General features: G+C 38.4%; 1 protein-coding gene across 1 annotated transcript; it reads left to right on the top strand.

Annotated features, from left to right (window-relative positions):
• The first annotated feature begins 350 nt into the window (after positions 1-350).
• Positions 351-19,948, top strand: sf3b2 (splicing factor 3b, subunit 2). Its single transcript, XM_077227548.1, has 22 exons — positions 351-634; positions 1,050-1,093; positions 1,190-1,249; positions 1,360-1,515; positions 2,610-2,672; positions 3,435-3,564; positions 4,445-4,548; positions 4,637-4,745; positions 5,010-5,101; positions 5,313-5,510; positions 5,825-5,947; positions 6,024-6,104; positions 6,807-7,034; positions 9,586-9,735; positions 11,881-11,970; positions 12,129-12,236; positions 13,234-13,341; positions 14,304-14,446; positions 14,521-14,622; positions 15,579-15,678; positions 18,439-18,639; positions 19,727-19,948. Exons 1-22 carry the CDS (start codon positions 529-531, stop codon positions 19,796-19,798), a joined length of 2,568 nt encoding a protein of 855 aa, XP_077083663.1. The 5' UTR covers positions 351-528; the 3' UTR covers positions 19,799-19,948.
• Positions 19,949-21,130: the final 1,182 nt, after the last annotated feature.

Here is a 21,130-nt window from a genome sequence, read left to right on the forward strand (position 1 = left end):
CTGTCCATTCTAACAGACACATTTGAAAAAATCCTGATTTAAAACGTGCAATTCTACAATCGATTTTTAGCTTTAATTAATAAATTCAACCTTTCTATTTTACATACAAACTATGAAATACTGGCAAAAATGTACAAAAAAATGTAAATAAAACCATAGAAAATGTTGCTTGCTTCTGTGTTTGGAGTGAAGTGCTGTCATGCTTCTCTTCAATGTAGTGTTTTTTTTTTATAATTACAACATGCAGAGCTTTACTGCCATTTGATTGGATGACAAACGTCCAATCTCATGGACTGCAGGCTTTAAACCAACTAGGTGAAATGCTCCAGAAGTAAAAAAAAAAAGGGGGGCTGACATGTGATGTCCATTGTAATGGACGCAGGGTCCGAATGCTTTATTTGCGTTTATTATTGAAGTACTAAAAAACTGGTGCTGCGCGAAAAAAAGAACAACAAATCCCATAATGCAGTGCGTCGCGTTCCCGTGATCCCTCGCGCCTGAACGCGTTTGTGCCGTAGAGCTTCAATCATGGCTAGTGACGGGCCGCCGGGCGCTGAATCAAATTTAGATTTTAACAAATGGAACCACGGCGAGTTGCAGGCCAAACTGGCCGAGTTTGGTGCTCCTAATATGGGTGAGATTAAAACGTTGTAATAAGAGCGCTGTGGCGAAGCTTAGCTCAGGTTTTCCTCCGTTAGCTTAATTTGCGTTAGCCTGTTAGCCTGCTATTTCCCTGTGTGATGCCCTGCAGGCCTTTAGTGCACGAAACTTCGCGCTAACGTGTGCAGTACACGTAAATATTTCTAATGGAAAGTTTTATTTGCGTTTATTCTGGTAGTTAAAACACATTTGAGCCGTGAATGTCATTAAATACCTAAATTAATTCGTAGTGTGTGTGAATGTTTGTGCGTAAACGAGAACTGTGATGGTATTTAAATACACAAACACTGCAGTTATAACCCAGCTCATATTAAACTAATATAAAACCATGTTTATTTCAGTCCAGTAATATTTCTCAATTATGTTTTTTTTGTTTGTTTGTTCTTCAGGTCCCAGAGAGGAGCTCATAGACAGGCTCAAATCGTTTGCACAGGTAAGCTATTATTTTTTTATTATTATTATTTTAAACTGCAAATATTATCATAACTTATATTTCTTTGCCTGAGTGTAACATTAATTTTGTCTGCAGTCTGGGATGATCTTAAACAAGCCGAGCATGTCAGGAGGAGATGACAAGGTCATGACTACGGTACTGCAATGTGTCCTTTATTCTGTTTATTCATGTTTTTGTTGTCTAAATAGGACTAGGCTTGACATGCTTGAGAATAAAAGTGTTAAAGGTTGTGCTGTGTGTGTCAGATGCCAGGTCTGCCGCCCATGCCCCCGATGCCCTCAATGCCCCTTCCGCCGGGCATGAACATGATGCAGGCCATGAATATGATGGGCGGCCCTCCGCCGATCCACATGGGCATGGAGCCGCCCGGTATGATGCCACAGGACGACAGAGCCGCGCAGGTGAGAGACGCTCTGTGTGAAACCCTTTGCAAGCTGTGGTAGATGATGGATGACTTTACTGTCAAACTCCACTACTGTTGCACTCGCTAACTACTGCCAAACTTTCTTAGTAATGCTTGATGTACTTTAGGCATAAAATTGAGCGCAGACATGCACAATGATGTGGTATTATGTTTGACTTAAAAGAGCGAAGCATTTTTATTTAGATATGAGTTAAATGCTGAACAACGTACATGATCAAACTCTATTAAAGGGATAGTTCACCCAAAAATGATGTTTCTGTCAGTAATTACTCACCCTTATTTCGTTCCAAACCTGTAAGACCTTTGTTCATCTTCAGAACACAAATGAAGATATTTTTGATGAATATTTTCATTTTCCAAAAGCTTCTGACCCCACATAGTCATTAACGTCATTACAACTTTCAAGGCCCAGAAAGGTAGTAAAGACATCGTTAAAATAGTCCATGTGACTACAGTATTTCAACCTTAATCTTATGAAATACTTCAAAAAAACAAAATAATTATGACTTTTCTCTTCCACGTAAGTCTCCTCCGCTGTTGACGTAGTGAACAGTATAGTGCTTCCAGGTTCGACGTACATCCCACGCATGCCATGGTGGTCACGTGACCAGCGTCAGCCAAAAGCGAGGCGGCTTTATGATGTAGAAACAGGAAGTGTTTTACTGCGTTTACTATGCGAATAGCGGAGATCTGAGACAGATGAGAAGAAATCGTTGAACAAAGACATCATTTTTGGGGGGTTTTGTGGACAAAGTATTCTCGTCGCTTCATAACATTAAGGTTGAAACACTGGAGTCGCATGGACTATTTAAATGATGTCTTTACTACTTTTCTGGGCCTTGAAAGTGGTCATTGTATTGCTGTCTATGGAAGGGTCAGAAAGCTCTCAGATTTCATCAAAAATATCTTCATTTGTGTTCTCAAGATGAACGAAGGTCTTGTGGGTTTGGAACGAAGTGAGAGGGTGAGTAATTACTGACAGAACTTTCCTTTTTGGGTGAACTGATCCTTTAAGATTACAATGAAATAAAGGGTCACATGACTGCAGTTTATAACTGTATGTGTGTTTAGGGTGATTCTCGGGGGATGGACGAGCAGATGAAGGAACAGGAACTTCTAGAGCAGCAGAAACGGGTGAATGTGATGCTGTCTTCAAAAGAATTTGTCATATAACGCAAACATTAACGGCTAATGAATGTGAATAATTCGATATGCTCTACCCTTCAAAAATGTTTGGGGTCATATATTTATATATGTTTTTGTTTTTTAAAGAAATTAATCTTTAGCGAGGATGCTAATATAATAAAGTTGCAAGATTTCTATTTTAAATAAACGCTGTTCTTTTCAACTTTCTATTTATCAAATAACCATGAAAAAGTATTACGTTTTCCACACAAATATGAATCAGCACGACTGTTTTCAACATTGATAATAATCAGATGCGTTTCCTGAGCAGCAAATCATCATATTATAATTATTTCTGAAGGATCACGTGACACTAAATACTGTAAATTCAACTTTGATCACAGGAATACATTAGTTTATTATTCAAATAGAAAAGAGCTTTTTTAAGTTGTAATAATATTTCACAATTTTAATTTATTTTTTTATCAAATAAATGCAGTCTTGTTGAACAGAAGAGACCCATTCAAAAACATTAAAAATCCTACCGACCTTAAACTTTTAAACGTTAGTGTACATATTTTTTTATCCATATTCTGTAATGTAGATGGTTTACCTATAAAGTTTGTTCAAACAATCTTTCACCTATCATATTCTCTTTGGTTCAGTGTTTTTTTTAAACGTGTATTCTTTTCACTCAGTGTGAATTAGAATGAATGGCTGAAACCAGTTTAAAGGTCTTAAAGTGAGTGTGTGTGTGTGTGTGTCTCTCAGGCTGCTGTGCTTCTGGAACACGAGAGACAGCAGGAACTTGCTAAAGTCCAGCAGGGGGCGCCACCGGGCCCCAGAGGACCTGAATTGGGACCCCGACCCACCCTCCTGCCCCCCATCCCCCCCCTCAGAGGTCAGCTGGGGGAACACACATTCACCACGATGCTCTTTAACAACTGTTTATAATATACATAACTACAGGCAAAAATATTTCTCATCCAAATTTTGGTAGATCCATGTACATTCTGGCCTATTTTACATCCATAGTGGAAAGAAAAAATCCAAAATACACTTAAGTGTTTAGTTTATTGCACTTTATCTATTTGCATCTGTATATTTCAGAATCAGTCAGAAACTTCCACTTCAGCAGCTTTAGACACACCAAGCTTTACATTGTATTCATACTTTTATTAAGGGGTTTGTCCATATATAATTTGACTGATTTATATAACATTTTATTCCTAAAAACATGGTGAAAATGTTTGTTTTTTTCTGGCTGTTACCAATATTTTCTGATTTATCGAGTGATAAAAAGTGAAATCCCCTCTGATTTTCACCTTCTCACCTTTGACTGTCAACAAAATGAACAAGAATTTAGTGTATTAACTTGTAATGCAAAAAAAATTCGCAATTTTTAATCAATCAACTGGAGAAGTATGTTGTCTGTTAGTTAAATTTTCACCCTATTCATCTGTGGTGTGGTGTCTAAAGGGACAGTCACCAGAAAAAAAAATTCTGTCATCATTTACTCACCCTCAAGTTGTCCCAAACCTGCATGAAGTTCGTTCTTGCGTTGAACACAAAAGAAGATATTTTGAAGAATGTGGGTAGCAACAGTTTCTCGTCCCCATTCACTTCAATTCAGTTAACTTGAGGGTGACTAAGTAATGATAGAATTAAAATTTTTTGGGGTGAACTATCCATTTCAGACAAAAAAAAACGAGATTAAAACGCCTGTGAATCTGCTATGCATCAGGGTGATTTTTACTCTAAACACTGATTTGCTCCTGTAGTTGGGACTCAAGGTGGCCCGGCTCCTCCAGGTGTTCCCATGTTGCTCCAGTCTGCCAATCTACGGCAGAAAGTCCCGCCCCCTCCAGGAGAGGACGCCAGAGAGGTGCGAGACCCTTGACTAATGCACAGTCCGCTTGAGTGATGAATCTCCTCACTGATCTCGACTTGTCTGATTTCTCGTGTGTGTTCAGGGGTGGCAGGGTGAAGATGTTGGCATCGGGCCGAAGATCCCTCAGGCTCTGGAGAAGATCCTGCAGCTGAAGGAGATGAGGCAGGAGCAGCTCAGCGTCGCCCCTATAGGTCACTATGAGGAACTCGTCACTATACTCAAACGCTGCTTTAATGTCACTAATGATGGTATTTAAGAGATGAGAGCACTTGAGCACATCAAGTCTATTTACCAGTGGGAGAAAAACTGAATTTGTTTTGAGACTTGAATTTAAATGCGGGGGCGTGTGAAGTAATGCAATCAATTGTGATTAAGTGTGATTAAGTTAATGCAGGTTTACATTTAAGCAATATAGGAATGCTTAAACGATTTCTCTGGCTCTTTTATGTCTTTAGAGGAGGATGATGACGACGAGATGGACTTGAACAGTTCCTCCGCCCGTGGAAATTCAGATGACGACGATGAAAGCGGTCTTTCTAAAAAAGACGTAGGTCTCCTCGCCTGTTTTGTCAGCATTTGCAAGTCTCTTATGATCTAACTACATTTGAAGGTGATCAAAACCTTTCATCAAAGTTATACATCAATTTTGAACAATACCTGTTCAATACTCCTGAACTTTTTTGATCCACTTCAAATGTTGACTACTGTATTTCTTCTGAACACTTTTACTCGATTCCTTCTCATTTGCTTGCTTGCAGAAAAACCGCAAGCGCAGGAACAGGAAGAAGAAGAACAAGAAGAAGAAGCGGGAGCAAGAGAAGGAGCAGGAGGAGGAGAGGAAGAAAGAGGAGAGCCGTGAGAAAGAGACCGAGGTGGAGATCGAGTATGTGACAGAGGAGCCCGCCATCTACGACCCCAACTTCATCTTCTTCAAGAGGATCTTTGAGGCGTTCAAGGTCAGGAGCTTAACAGGAACTCCGGATGCGTCATTACAGGATGGCAAATGCTAGATTTCCTTGGTATTTTGGGATGATAAACTGAGCTTACTGTAACTTTCGAAGCTCAACATTTCCTCCCAAGTCCAAAAATAACATTTATTGCAACAAAACAGCTGCAAAACATTGTTTAATGAGGAAGATTGAAGTTAGTTTTGCAGTTAGATCTTTGATTGACAGTTCATGGCCCTTCCAGTTTCATTCACCTACAGTAGTATTTTAGATACTGAAATGTTATTTTGATGGATGTGGCATTCAATGGCTTTCTATCACAGCTGACAGATGATGTGAAAAAGGAAAAGGAGAAGGAGCCGGAGAAGCCTGAAAAGCCCGAAATCCTTTCCTTTAAGAAGAAGGGATTTGAGCTGGAGAAGAAGGACAGTGATGACAGCGACGATGTGAGTTGAAAGCCGCCCAACTCTTATGGTCTCCTGATGATACTCCCGCCTAACCCCTTCACTTCCTGTTTCACAGGACCTCAAGAAGGACTTGCCTAAGCTGTCCAAAAAGAAACTGAGGAGAATGAACAGGCTGACAGTGGCGGAGCTCAAACAGGTAACTTCAGTTTATTAAAACCACCTAAGAGTTCAATGTTTCGATTAAAATAAATATTAAAAAGACTTGTTGAATTGGAAATGAACTTACTGAAAATGTCTTAACTATGCATTGTATTGTTTACTTGGCAATCAAATAACATTTTCCAGTCATTTTTGAAAATGGGAATTGTTGCTGTTTTTAGTAATAATATTTGATCTGCTATAATTGTCATCAGGGTTTGACATTAATTTTTTTTGCTCACCAGCCATGGTTTGACATCGATACCTTAGGGAAAAACTGCCATATAGATCTTTTTTATATTATCTCATAATTTGTTGGCCGGTATATTAAGCTGCTGTCACTGTAAGGCCTGACACACACACCCATTATACTGTTTTATATAGCCAATGTACTTGTATTTATGTGCACGCACTTTGGGTGTGAGCAAAATCATGCACAATGTGCAATCCCACGGCAAAATTCAAGCCCTGTAACATAAATATGTAATTCACATTTATTTGTATAGCGCTTTTCACTCTACACATCATTTCAAAGCATCTTTACAGAAAGTGCATGAGTCCATATTACAATCTAGAGTGATTTGTTATCAGAAGTTATATATTCATCCAGAGCAAATGAACGGTGAGAAAAGGAACAGGGGTTTGTGTGTCACTCGCCGTCTGAGAGATGTTAAAGTCCAGCCCTGTTTGTCTCTGCCAGCTTGTGGTCCGCCCTGACGTGGTGGAGATGCACGATGTGACGGCGCAGGAGCCCAAGCTGCTGGTTCACCTGAAGGCCACCAGGAACACGGTGCCGGTGCCGCGTCACTGGTGCTTCAAGAGGAAGTACCTGCAGGGGAAGAGGGGCATCGAGAAGCCTCCGTTCGAGCTGCCCGAGTTCATCAGGAGAACCGGCATCCAGGAGATGAGAGAAGCCCTGCAGGAGAAGGTACCGCTCGGGTTCATACACACACACTGCCGTGCAATCTATTTCTTTAAAACAATTATATATCATGCCTTTTTCAGCAAGGACATGTTATGTTTATGAAAAGTGACTAAAGACATTTCTAATGTTATAAAAGACTTCTATTTTAAATAGACGCTGTTCTTTTCAACTTGCTATTCATCAAAGAATCATGAAAAAAAAAATCAACATTGATAATAATCAGAAATGTTTCTTGAGCACAAAATCATCATATGAGAATGATTTCTGAAGGATCATGTGACACTGAAGACTGGAGTAATGATGCTGAAAATACAGCTTTGATCACAGGAATAAATTGCACTTTATTATATATTATAAATTAGTGATCGACCGATATTGAATTTTTTATAACCGATACCGATACAGATTATTTGCATGTGTATGTGCCCGATAACCGATATGCAGAACCGATATTTATTTACTGTTATACTTCTGTTTTTGGCACAATTATTACAACACAAATGAACTGAACAAACCATTTTATTTATAACAATCACTCCCTCCTTGCATAAAAAAAAATAACTTTATATTTATACACAAATAAATAGAGGGGTCTGAGTCTAAAAAATAAAGTGCACTGCTACTAAGTGTCTTTGTTTAAAAATAAAAGCTTTGATGAGGTAAAAAATAAAGCACAAAAACTATTCTAACATATTTGGATATGTTTATTTGTTTTCATAAATGGTAAACTAATCAAATTACAATAAAAACATTTATATTATTGCATTATATAATTTATATCTAAATTATACATATCATTTATAAGCATCAGCAGCAACAATGTTAACAATAGGCAAAATAAATGTTAAAAGTCTAATGTTTTCATATGGAAAAAATAATTGACAGGGGAGTCATATCACCTTTGCAGAAATGTAATTCATTTTAAACAGTTTTAGAAGGTTTATGTGCCGTTTAATAGGTTTAAACTAAGAGTGAGGAATAATTCACTGGGTAATATTAATTCACTGCATAATATTAGCTGGAATAGCCTATAACATCAGGAAAGTAACAAACAAAACAGCATATACATCATTGCATTTTCCAACTAGTATGTTATTAATTATTATTAATATTTTTGTAGGTCTAGATCATGAAATGCTTTATGACAAAGTGCTGTTTATCTATGCATTTACACATAACTATAACATTAGGCTATACGTTACTCAACCGCGATCGCGCGTGCAGATAATAAATAATTAATTTCCACAAAGCGGTATATTTAGATGTGTATTAGCGAAATAATTGCTATGTAGTAAATGATAATATAATTTAGGGTGTTTAAACAAGATAATCTTCTCAAAAGTTTCATTCAGTGGCCGTGCTCGAGCATTCCTGATCATCAACCCAGTGAGTGCTCAGCAATATGAACAAACTTTTTTTTCGAGACTAATGGTGAGCAAATACAACAGATAGAGAATTAAATTCAGCGCTTTTATTTTCAACATGCACTCATTCATGTCTGTTTTATTTAATTCATGTAAAGTTACGTCTTTATTGGGGAAGGACATGACGGATTACGCTACGTGGCTCAATGAGTTCGTCTCAATTTTTTAGAACCAAGCTGCATAAATAAACTATATCAGGCATTTATGTCTCAAATCTCATTTCTGCATGCATGTCTGTTATGTTAAATAAAGTTGAATAATTAAAGCAAAGCAAGTAGAACATATACTTTACCTGTGCACAGAGTTGTTATTGACTGATCTCCTCAGACGCGGGCTGCAATGGCGGAATTCTCAAAACGGCCACAAGATGGCGCCGTTTATCGGAAAATCCGATATTACAAAACCGATTCCCGATTATGGGAAAATGCTTAAATATCGGGAAAAATATCGGTAAACCGATACATCTGTCGATCACTATTATAAACAGTTATTTTGAATTGTAATATTTCACAATATTACTATTTTTACTGTATATTTGATGTTAACTAAACATTTATCTACCCCAAACTTTTGAATGGTAATATATAAAATTGTATCTAAATATTAAGTGCTTTTAATGTACATGGCTGCATAAAAATGTATTTAATATGTTCCTCTTGGCTGTTATTGTGCTGCATTTTTGCTTTTTATTGTGGTAGTATAATGATGCTTCATCATTGTGTTTTAGAGCAAGGTCATAAAACCAGAATGTAGCGGTTTAGATAAAGATTATAACGTTAGAAAGCAACGTCATTGTGCAGGACCTTTCCGCTTTAATATTCAATAATATAGTTCAGTGCAGACATTAAAAAAGCTGCTTTTTTCTGTCAAACATGAGCTCAGCCGTTGAACAGCATTAATCAGATCACCGTGAAGAGCGGCTCAGTGTTTCGGTCCTGAACTGTGTCAGATGAGCTCAGGAGTGACACTGATGTGTGATCATTTGTCTGCTTCATCTTGTGATGTTTCAATCTGAGACTGCGCTTGACTGACATTTATAATATTGTGAACCTGGTTATTTTAAACTCGAATGTTCTGTTGATGTGTTTGCCGCTGCTGTCAGCTTTACTGACGTCTCTGTATCCCTGCAGGAAGACGCCAAAACCATGAAGACCAAAATGAGAGAGAAAGTTCGGCCCAAGATGGGGAAGATCGACATCGACTACCAGAAGCTGCACGACGCCTTCTTCAAATGGCAGATCAAACCCAAGCTCACGATTCACGGAGACCTGTACTATGAGGTGCGCTTGCGTCACCTGACACAGGAGGAACCTTTTCATAGTTCATGGCAGAAGTTCCCTGATTTTGTGGCGTTCGCACTGCAGGAACTAGGAACGATTTTAGTTCTAGGAACTCTTTTTGGAGGAACTAATTTACTCCTCCTTCAGAGTCGGTCTAAACCAGCACTGTACGACAATTCACCATGACGTCACAACAGTAATAGACGTTCTTCCGGGTGGCAAAAGCCGAAGCGTTCCTATGGCAACACTAGTAAATTGCTTGGAAGGGAGACACACCGTCGGCAGTAGTTTAATCTACATTTCAACAGTTGATTCAAAAATATATGTGGTGGAAATTCAGACATAGTTAACATAACATTAGAGCTTAGATTCTTTGATCTAGAAACGTGCACTCCCAACGCAATGGAGTGCGGCGCCGGACTAGATTTGATGGCCGAGTGTGAGCGCGGGCGGTAATGCACTCACTCTGTGTGTGCGGAAGAATAAAACGATTCGCGGGACTCCCACAAACTAGAAATATCTATGAATAAAATATATAAAACTAATACATTTTTATTCATCTGTTGCAGAAAAGCAACAAGAACAACTAAAACAATAGAAACGATTTACAGGCCAGAGTTTTGTTTTGTAACATGTTTGCAGCGTTGAGCGATGTCGCCAATCACAGACATATGTGTTGATTTCTTGAACGCAATGGCCAATCAGAAGCATTTAAGATAGACTCCCCTCACCGCTCAAAACTGACTTTTTGTTCAGAGCTGAATTCTGTATGCTGGCAAATCCTCTAATTATAACAAACAAAGTGTATATATTATGAAAGATTCATTGTGCAGTCAGCTTCATTGATAGTAACAGATGTGTGAGATCGCGATGAACTGATGTCAGCTTTTTAGGAATTATTAAAGGAGCGCACTTTGCGCGCATTTAGTCATGCCAAACCATGCACGCAGTATCTTAAACAAACAGTGGTTTGTCTGTTAATGCTTTAATAACAAATCATTTATCAGGAGCATTTATGCTGATATGTATGATGGCGACGCGTAGGCTAACTTGAAAGCATTTGGAGGTACAGTATTTGCGGGCGGGAGCGGGACAAAACATAAATGTTGTGGGCGGGAGAAAGTAACATAGAAAGTGGTTGAGAACATCAGTTATAACGACCCACGTATTAAAAATGGTTGGGTTTAAATCGGGTTCATAATAACAGTTAATGTGTCGGGCCGGGAAGCGCAAAGACGACGACATGCACTACTTTTGACGACGTCCACTCGCTTGAACCTCCTCACCCACAGGTTCCGCTAGAAAGATTTACTTTTGTCTGAAGGAAATCGATAAAACCCTACACCTTTTGCTGTATATCTGGCGGCGCAACCCCAAACACAACATGTTTTCGCCATCGTTTCAACTTTGATCAACAACAATGATTTTAACTATGTAACTGTTTACATTAGCCAGCTGGATCTCTTCAGTTGGTCAGTAGAAGCCGCTCGCGTTCTGCCACCCGGAAGTATCTTGGTGCCTATTGTTTACAAACATTCTGAAATGCCCTATAGGAACTATCCGTGACGTTATTATATGGCCGAACGCACGTGAAACACCAGCACCTGCCATTTAAAAAAAAAACTATGTAAACACAGACTGTAGTCTATATATTTACTCCAGAAACTAACTATACGAACATGGAAAACAGTGATATATGGACCTCTAAACCTTTACGCTGAGGAGAAAATCCAACGCAACTGAGGGGACCAAGAGAAACATGATTATGTATTTTTGCTCAGCTAGCGACACGGCATACGCTAATAACTTTTCATTACGGTCTACTTTCTATGTATGACGGTTCTATCTAATAATGTTTTAGACAGGACTGTTAGACGGATCGTGCTCTAATGAACACGGAGAATGCGAGCACTGTGTGGCTCTGGCGTTTTCAGCGCTGTCAAAATAAATCACAACAAGCGGCACTTCAGAGTCCCTACTGACGGTGCGAATGCAACAAGGAAATCGGTCCTAGGGGAACGACTAGCTCTCGGGGAACCACCCTGGTGGCTCGTTCCTAGAACTACTCGGTCTGAAAGCCCCTATTATGGCACTTTATTTGTTATGGCACTTTCTAAGAAAAAACCCCTTTTTGTTGTTATTCAGGGAAAGGAGTTTGAGACACGGCTGAAGGAGAAGAAGCCAGGCGATCTGTCGGATGAGCTGAGGGTTGCTCTCGGGATGCCCACAGGACCTGTGAGTGCTTTACACAGCTCCTGCTTTATGAGCTGCTTGTGCAAAGAGACTGTTGCTGTTTTGTGTGAAATTGCAGGAGAGCTTTTCATGCACCTAGACGCTTATGTAATTCCTTCTGTCTAATTTTAGCTGAGCTTTTCACATGTTTGTCTCGGCAGAACTCTCATAAAGTCCCTCCGCCGTGGCTGATCGCCATGCAGAGATACGGCCCTCCTCCCTCCTACCCCAACCTGAAGATCCCCGGCCTCAACGCCCCCATCCCTGAGGTCAGACACACACACACACACAGTGGGGGAAACTGTGTTGGGGAATGTTGCTTTTATAAGTAGCTCTTTCCTATACATGCCTTAAACCTTGTAAAATTTACTGTTTGTTGTAAAGTATTAGATGCTTTTCCATTTTTTTTCTCTCGTTTTTTAAATGGTGGTATAATTGACTTGCAGGGTTTTAATTGACCCTTTTAATTGAGTATTGTAATGCATTACAATATTGCGTTAGTTACCTTTGATGGAAAATAATGTTACTTTCTCATCTGGGTTTGTTTGCTATTTTTTGTTTGTTTGTAATTAAAAACACCCAAGAGTTAGGATTAGAAGAGCTTTTGCCAAACATATAAGATAAGAAACATAATAATCACTGCAATAATGATCCAGTCATGGACTCTGAGGCATTGGCCTATATTAATCCAAACAGAGACTCTTTTTACTGGGCAGTGTATTAAAAAAGTGTTTAAAAAATGTGCTTTTTTTAAAAATATAAAAAATGTAAGCGACTATGTTATGAACTATATATGGGAAATTTCCATTTGATTTTTAGGTTTTCTAGTTATGCTCAGTTTTGAAAGTACTTCTCTGTCAGGATAGATGCTGTTGGTGAGTGTGAGCTCTATTAAATCTTGAAGTTCATACATCAGTTAAGTTGGGAAGTTGATTAGCTCAACATGTGGGACTGCAACATGTAATTGTTGTTTTCACAATTTAAAATGATGTAAATACTTCCAGCAGTGATATGCCAAACTCTGAGCCGTCATGTCTGATTAGAGGAAGCTCTTGTGAGGAAGGAAGCGATTTTCCATTTGATTAAGTCAGTAATTAGATATAAAGTAATGCTTGTAACTCTGATCCAACAACAAATGCTCATCATCTTCTATTACAGGATCTGATTTACATTCATGAAAAACCCTTCCACAATCTAAATGTCATGGCCATCATAATGTTGATGTAAAGCTGAGATGTCATACTGAGGTGTGTGTGTGTCTCTCAGAGCTGTTCGTTCGGGTATCACGCGGGCGGCTGGGGAAAACCTCCTGTGGATGAGACGGGAAAACCGCTGTACGGAGATGTGTTCGGGACCAACTCCATAGACTTCCAGGTGAGGACACTCAATTGGCGGCACATTTTTAGCAAAGTGTTGTGAGTATAGTCACATTTAAGCATGACGTGCAGGAGAACAACTGTGTTCATGTTAAACCACATCCTAAAAGTTGCTACGCCTGAGATCTGAAGATCAACTTACTCAGATCCCAGAACTTGCTTAAAGTGTGGGAGTAATTGAGCTTTTTCTGAGGCTCGTCCCACTTTATGGAAAGCTTTCCAAACTACATCAGGGCTGATTCTACTTCATCTGCATTCAGATCTAGTCTTAAAACAGATCTCTTTTCTTTGGCTTTTAATACATCTTATTTTGTTCTTCTGTTTCCTTTTATCTGTTATCTTATGGTCTTTTCATTTTGTATTGTAGAGCAGATTGGTCAGCCTGGTTGCTGTTATTAAATGTGTTTAAGAAATAAACTGAGCTGAATCTCTTAAAGCAAAATGCCTTATTGGTTTTTATAAAACTGTTAATACAGAAAATAATTAAAGTGCAAGTTTTCATTAAATGTAACTAAAGTAAAAGAACTGAGTTTCCCTAACCCATGCGGTTCATGAGATGATGATGAGAAAATAAGTTTAATCATAATGTCAAATTAAAATAAATAATAAAAACGAAATAAAACCCTTACAAAAAAAGATTAAAATATTTTGTTTGCCTGCATGTGACGTGACCATTAACCAACATCTGAGAATCATGAAAAATGCACACGTTGAATTATTGAAATATTAATCTCAGGGTGACTACAAGTAAATATTTTGGTTGAGCTGAGAGTTTAAATTTCGCAACAATTTCGTCATTGAACTGATTTGAAACAACACTAAAAATAAAGTATTACTGCTTAAATTAAGTTTCATAATTAATGAATTGTACAACATTAACACTTGTTTTCCTGTTTTATTAATGTGAAGCTGCTTTGAAACTGTATAAATAAATCTGCCTTCCTTCTGAAATCTTGACAGGCCAAAGCCGAGGAGGAGGAAATCGACCGATCCACGTGGGGCGAACTGGAGCCGTCCGATGAAGAGTCCTCTGAGGAGGAAGAGGAGGAGGAGAGCGACGAGGACAAACCAGACGAGACGGGTTTCTTCACTCCTGCAGACAGGTGCCGATCAAACTCTCAGTCTCGCAGTCACGGTCATGTGTTCAAGTCATTAACCTTTCTTCTTGTTGTGACAGTGGCTTGATCACTCCCGGCGGATTCTCCTCCGTTCCTGCCGGCATGGAGACTCCAGAGCTCATCGAGCTCAGGAAGAAGAAGATCGAGGAGATCATGGACGGGTGAGTGTGTGTGTGTGTGTGTGTGCGCAAACACCAGTGTGTGAGACAGATTTAAGCCCCCAACTCACTTGTATAACCCTGGAAAACCTGACGCATGAAATGGTCAGAAAAATCTAGTTTATTGAACCTTAAGACAATTTTTAAATAAAAAGTTGTCATATTTGATACATCAGGCTTTTATGGCTCATATAGTGACAATATGGAGCTCATACTCAAGGAGAGGAAAAAAAACACCTCATTTTATTTATAGACCCAAAATGCAATATATTCAATTTAATGCAGATGCTGATATTTATATGGCCAAAAAGAAAGATGAAATTCTGATTCTTATGTAATCAATGAGATCTTTATAGCAGATACTGAAATGGTGTGTGTGTATATATATATATATATATATATATATATATATATATTAGTAAGGAGATATTTAAGTGCTTAGTTTTATTATCAAAACATAATGCAATGCAATGATGATTGAGAGATGAACAAATAAATATTCCTCAAAAGCCTGATGATCATATTTGATACTGACATTAACAAGATTTTCTAAAAAAATAAAATATGGATAATTAAGTGAAACCCTAAACTGCTTTCAGTCCAGTACCGTTAATCTTGAAACATTACTAACACTATGAAAGTTATTCTTACATTTACTTTATTAATAGTTTAATATGCAGACATGACTGTAAGATGTTGATGTAGACAAAGTGCATTGTGACCTGCTTTATACTTCTTGTGAGCGCTGTAAGGCAACATTGACTAGACTGCGCTTCAATGTGTGAATCCACTAGTGTGGCAAAACCTTCAACTTACCATTACGCTTGCACCTAATGTGTGGCGTAGTGGTTAAAGATGTGGGCTTGTAGTTGTGAGCTCCTCAAGTGCTGATCTCTGAAGTCTCAACTGTCTCCTCGAGCGACACTTATATCTTATTTAACGCGTGTGTGTGTGTTCAGGAACGAGACGCCTCAGCTGTTCACGGTGCTGCCGGAGAGGAGGACTGGGCCTGTCGGAGCTGCTATGATGGCGTCCACACACATCTACGACATGACTGCGGTACGACTGTGTGTGAGAGATGGATGGATGAGTGTGTCATACGCCACGTTTCCATCCACCTACTTTTATGCGATTTTTGGGGTATCGCATAAAAAAACCACAGGATGGAAACGCTAAGATGTGCATAATTTCATTTAAAAAACATTGAGCCCGATTAGTTTTTTTTAATCTGATAAGACATGTTTCTAAGACATTTAATCGCATAAACTACAATTGAAACGCATTTACAAAATAAATCCCTCGATGCGCAACAAAAAACTTGTGCCTTTGCCTCAACAGTGGATGTGATTGGATATCTGGACTAGCCGGCGCACCAATCACATTGCACAACATCTCAAATGTTCATTTAGTTATTCAAAAATGCCTGAACCGAAGTCTGTCATCAGATTGGTTTGGTTTAATTCCTTCCAGAAGCGTCTCAAATGATTGCGTTCCCAAACACCAGCATCTGAACGCAAGAGAGCATGACGAAGTTTAACTCTGTTATGATGGAGGAAAAGAATGAGTTTCTTCCCCGATTGCAGGAACTTCCAATTTTATTACCGATTTTATGTGCCAATTACCCAGGAAGGGATGATTTTTAACACATGGGATGGAAACGCTGCTTCATTTGTGAATGTTTGTGATATTCAAATTACAAACACACATCTTTGGATGGAAACCGCTGTAGGAGTCTTCAATTTCTCAGATCAGTTTGTTTTTATATTCTTGGCACGTTCCTATCCCCCTTTTTCCCTACGCTCCATGATGCTTTGTGCTAATTATGTGAGTATCTTCCATTTAAACCACACAAACTCTGCCAAAAATGTTTTTAAAATCCATGAATACAACAAGTTCCCCAAACCACCTATAGTTTAAAACGCAGTAGAAAAAAGATGGATCTGAAAGCTAGATGCACACTTTCCCTTATACATTTAAACTTAAACTATTGTTCATTACCATCGGACTCGATCTGAGTCCTCTTCCATTGATGTTGTCAAAAACCAGATCCACGAGATGAATCGGTGCTTACTGATCCAAACCATTTGTGTTTTGTATGGTAATCATTCCGCCTCTGTTGTTTTACACGCTCGTATCCCAGAGTTCTCTCTGTCTAGTGGATTTAGATGTGGCAGATAACCTCTGATAACAAGCGCTGACTTCACACGATCTGCCTCTCATCTCTCACAGCCGTCACATGCTAATGACTTCATCCATACGGGACTCGTTTGCATTTAAGACGACAGCGAGAATATAAACCATGTGACGCAGAGCCAACAGCTGCCCGGTGGAAATGTCAGCTATAAATGTTAATGCCAATGCTGATATATTTGTGCAGCTGTTTGCAAATGTGAAATGAATGAGATTTTGATGCGTCTTGCCTGGATCAGTTGAGGTTTAAAAGACAATTAATATTCAGTACAACAGTGGCCAAAAGTGCTTTTAATGACCAATCAAGTGTGAATCCTTCCCTTGCGGGTCAATGACCCGATGCCATAAAATAAGATTTCTAGAAAAAAAATAATTAAGTCTTATTTTATTTCATTTTGAAATGCACTTTTTTGGGAGAATTTTTATTTTATTATTTCATTTACTTTTAAATTACTAGATTTGATCAATAAATAATTTAGTAATTTAAGCACATTCCTCACGTTCTTTCAACTTAAATTCAAAATAACTCAATATTTCCAAGGGGGTAATCCATCAGCCGGAAACTTCACCTGCTGTTAGCATTCCATTGACTCCCATTCATTTTGGCGTCACTTTGACAGCGAATAACTTTACATCTGAGGCGTCCAAAGACTTCATTTATCCATTATTTCTAAATAAACACGACAATGTATAAAAGGCTCCATTACTTTGTATCTTACGTTATGGCCCCGTAGAAACCGTTTTTTTTTAAATAGGCTAACGATTGGGTCATAACCACGCAACTGTTGCACAGTAGAGACATTACCGTATAGACAGGAGGAGAAGCTCGCAGGCAATCTTTTACTGTCTATGAGGCAATCGGGGGGACATGGAGGCATAAAGTCAAGGGAGAAGCCAATAGATAGAGTCCATAAAAGCAACAGGACAAAATATTTCAACAGCGTTTTTGAGGAATTAGGTGATTCAGATTTGTGTTGGCACAGCTACTAGAATATGTACAACTGTCAGACTGTCGTCACGCTCAGTTTGAGCCTGCGCAGTCGCTCAGCCATCAGACAGGAAGTGCAATAATCGGACTTCAGTCTTCTCCGTGGAAATAAAGGGGATCACTGTGTCCATTTCTTTTACTGTCTATGAATATTTCACACATAACCCTTTTAATTCAGCTCAAAATATCTTACATTTGGTGTCTTTGCCAACCTCTTGAGTAAAAATAACAATATAACATGATATTTCATGACTCTTGCCACTAGATGGCCTTATAGCTTTATATGGAGCAAATGAGCTGTTCCTCTGGGTCCTTAAGTCAGTTTTTCTTTAGGATGCATTCAGATACACATGTAGACATTATAAAATCATTTTTGGTTAAGTTTTAGCATTGCTATTTTGAATTGAGCATTTTTAGTTTTTTCTGTGTACTGAAGCATTCCCATTCATTCCTATGGGGGTCAAATTGACCCGCGAGTGAAGGATTTGTTACTTTTTTAAATTTGAACTACAAAACTCCTCGAGTCCACTACATTTTATAATGAATGTTTTGAGGGAAGAGCAAAAAACTAAGCTTGGTTAATGTGACACGAATGATATGTCTGCACACGTGTCATGCTTGTGGTCTCCTCTGTGTCTCAGACGGTGACGAGCCGTAAGGCCGGCGTGACGGCGCTGGGCGGAGACTCTCAGGCGGTGGAAGTGGCTCTGGCCCCCGAGGAGCTGGAGCTCGACCCCATGGCCATGACACAGAAGTACGAGGAGCACGTCCGGGAGCAGCAGGCGCAGGTGGAGAAGGAGGACTTCAGCGACATGGTGGCCGAACACGCCGCCAAACAGAAGGTGAGCTCAGTGATTGGAGGATCTCAAATACTGCAGCCAATCACAAGCGGAACTCGCATATATCACTGCAAAAACAAGGAAACCGGAAGATCTCTTGCATTATTGCATTCAATTAAGTCTGTTAGGATTTTGGGGGGGTAGAATTTCTCAAAATGTTCATGGTCATTCTCATTAGTTTAATTAAATTACCATCTATACAGAAATAAATAAAACGTATATATTATTAAAATGTATAACTTTGCCTGTGATATTCCTCATTTGTAAGATGCTTTAGCCTAAATCAATTAATGCAAATGTAAATCAGCCTAGAATTAAATGGAAAAACATTGCCATTATGTATCAATTTTATACGTGTGTGTGTGTGTGTGTGTGTGTGTGTGTGTATATATATATATATATATATATATAATTTTTTTATATTATTTTATATATATACACATTTAAAGGTATAATATAAAAAATATATATAATTCAAATAATTCATAATACATTTTATATATTTATTTATTGTTATTTTCACAAAATTACACATTGCAATCCTAAATAGACTGTCTTCATGCCACATTTTCGTAATTTTCCATGTTTTTATTTTTGGATAAACGTAAAGGCGATTGCACACTGAGTCAGAAATTTTCGTATACGTTTTTTCGTATTCGTGATTCGGTGGCTCTGAATTGTCAAAACCCCATTTAAACACCATTCAAACTGCTTGCTACGGATGCGAAAAACGCAGAAAATCGAACCCGATCTGAATTTTTTTATGACGGATGAAATTTTCCGAGGCATTGTGCAAGCGTGATTGATGTAACGTGAGGTTGATTTAAAAAAAAAAAATTTATATCTATTTATTTTTATACGTGCGAAAATTTCGGATGTGAATTTCAGACTCAGTGTGCAATGGCCTTAACCTGTGCATGAAATTGCAGTATTAACTAAATGGGACACATTAAAATAAAATACAGTAGGTCTAGGAGAGCCCCTTTAAACGCATCTGATCAAATAAGATGTTTGATGAACCATCTTTTTCTTATTTGTAAATGGTTTGTGTTTACATGTTCCCTAAAACCTTCCTCTCTGTTCCCGGCAGCAAAAGAAGCGCAAGGCTCAGCCGCAGGACACGCGCTCCGGGGCGAAGAAGTACAAGGAGTTCAAGTTCTAGTGCTGCGAGAGCCACGGGATCTTCACTTCTGATGCTTTTATCTGCTGATATGGTGTAGAAGCACACTCGTGTTTGTGCGTTACGTTACAATGAGTGACGTTTTTCATTTATGCTCAATGTTTTTGTAAATAAAATGGCAGTCAATGACAAGCTGTTGTTACAGTGTTTTTATTTAACGTTTCATCCACCTCGGTTGCTTATGAAAGCTAATAATCTGCTAATATATGAAATATGGTGTTTATATGTAGCATTCATATTGTCCTAAAAAACCTGGAAATATCAGTTTAATATAGTCTAGGAGTAGGATTTAAGATGTAAAATTTTATCTTAATGTAAATATATATTGGAAATTTCAGCGACTATTAATTTTTGTAGTTTTCTAGAAATGATCTTTGTGAGTGTAAACTTTAACATGATTTTCTTGTTTTTAAATCCTTAGTCATTAACCTTGAACGACTACAAACATTGTGGTATTTATTATTCTGGGATCTTTGAATATAAGTTTTATTTAAAAAATTAAAATTAAAAGAAAATATTCAATCACTATATTAAGTATTCAATTATTGTATCCTTAACTCATCTATGACAACTAAAATTACATATATAAACGTTTTTTCTTCATTCCTTAAAATAGCTCGAATGTAACTCGACATCCTTGCCTCATTTAGTATACCTGGTTCTATGAATATGCAAATGAGTCCCGCCTCCACTCACTCACACAGCTCAGAGATCCACTCGTTGACTATCACACGTTGATCTGATTGGTTACAAGGTAGTTTGTGACGTCAGAAACACCAGCGATTTCAAACCGTGTTTTTCAGTGTCTTTGTTTCACTGCAGTTTTAAGCAGAACATACTCAGCAATGCTGTTGACTTTTGAATTTACACATGATTTGTCTTACAGCATATTAAAAACACTACATAGACATATAAACATTTACATTCACATAAACACCATTAAAAGTTTGATATTCACCCCAGGGGGCTTTAAATGAATGGATGATGTTGAGGGCTCCGGCCAGCAGGGGGAGAGAGAGAGTCTGTCAGGAAGTCTGACCGTCACCTGATGTCTGGGATTCGGTTTGACCTACATAAAACTTTCACTGACAAACAAAACAGTCAAATACGCTTTCTCAGACAATAATACACTCGTTTCCCCCCAAACACACAGCCTGGATGAGCTGAAACACCTGCATCCGTGGGCAAGATTCAGTGCGCCACATCCAAACAGTGACTTCATTAAAGACTCTCAGATCATCTCAGCCCTTCGTTTGTTCTGTGGATTCTGATGACGGATTGTCTTGTTCAGGAAGCGGGTTTGCACTCGTTTCC

This window comes from Siphateles boraxobius, unplaced genomic scaffold (assembly GCF_051911475.1).
Source record: "Siphateles boraxobius isolate OS27281-9 unplaced genomic scaffold, OSU_SipBor_1 130, whole genome shotgun sequence".
NCBI classification, from domain to species: Eukaryota; Metazoa; Chordata; class Actinopteri; order Cypriniformes; family Leuciscidae; genus Siphateles; species Siphateles boraxobius.

What these genes read in the sequence shown, in the direction of transcription:
- sf3b2 (XM_077227548.1), top strand. Translation starts at nt 529, where the DNA reads ATGGCTAGTGACGGGCCGCCGGGCGCTGAATCAAATTTAGATTTTAAC. An exon ending in ACAGTGATGACAGCGACGAT is followed by an intron (nt 5,948 to 6,023) that starts GTGAGTTGAAAG and finishes CCTGTTTCACAG; the next exon opens with GACCTCAAGAAGGACTTGCC. An exon ending in CAGTGGCGGAGCTCAAACAG is followed by an intron (nt 6,105 to 6,806) that starts GTAACTTCAGTT and finishes TGTCTCTGCCAG; the next exon opens with CTTGTGGTCCGCCCTGACGT.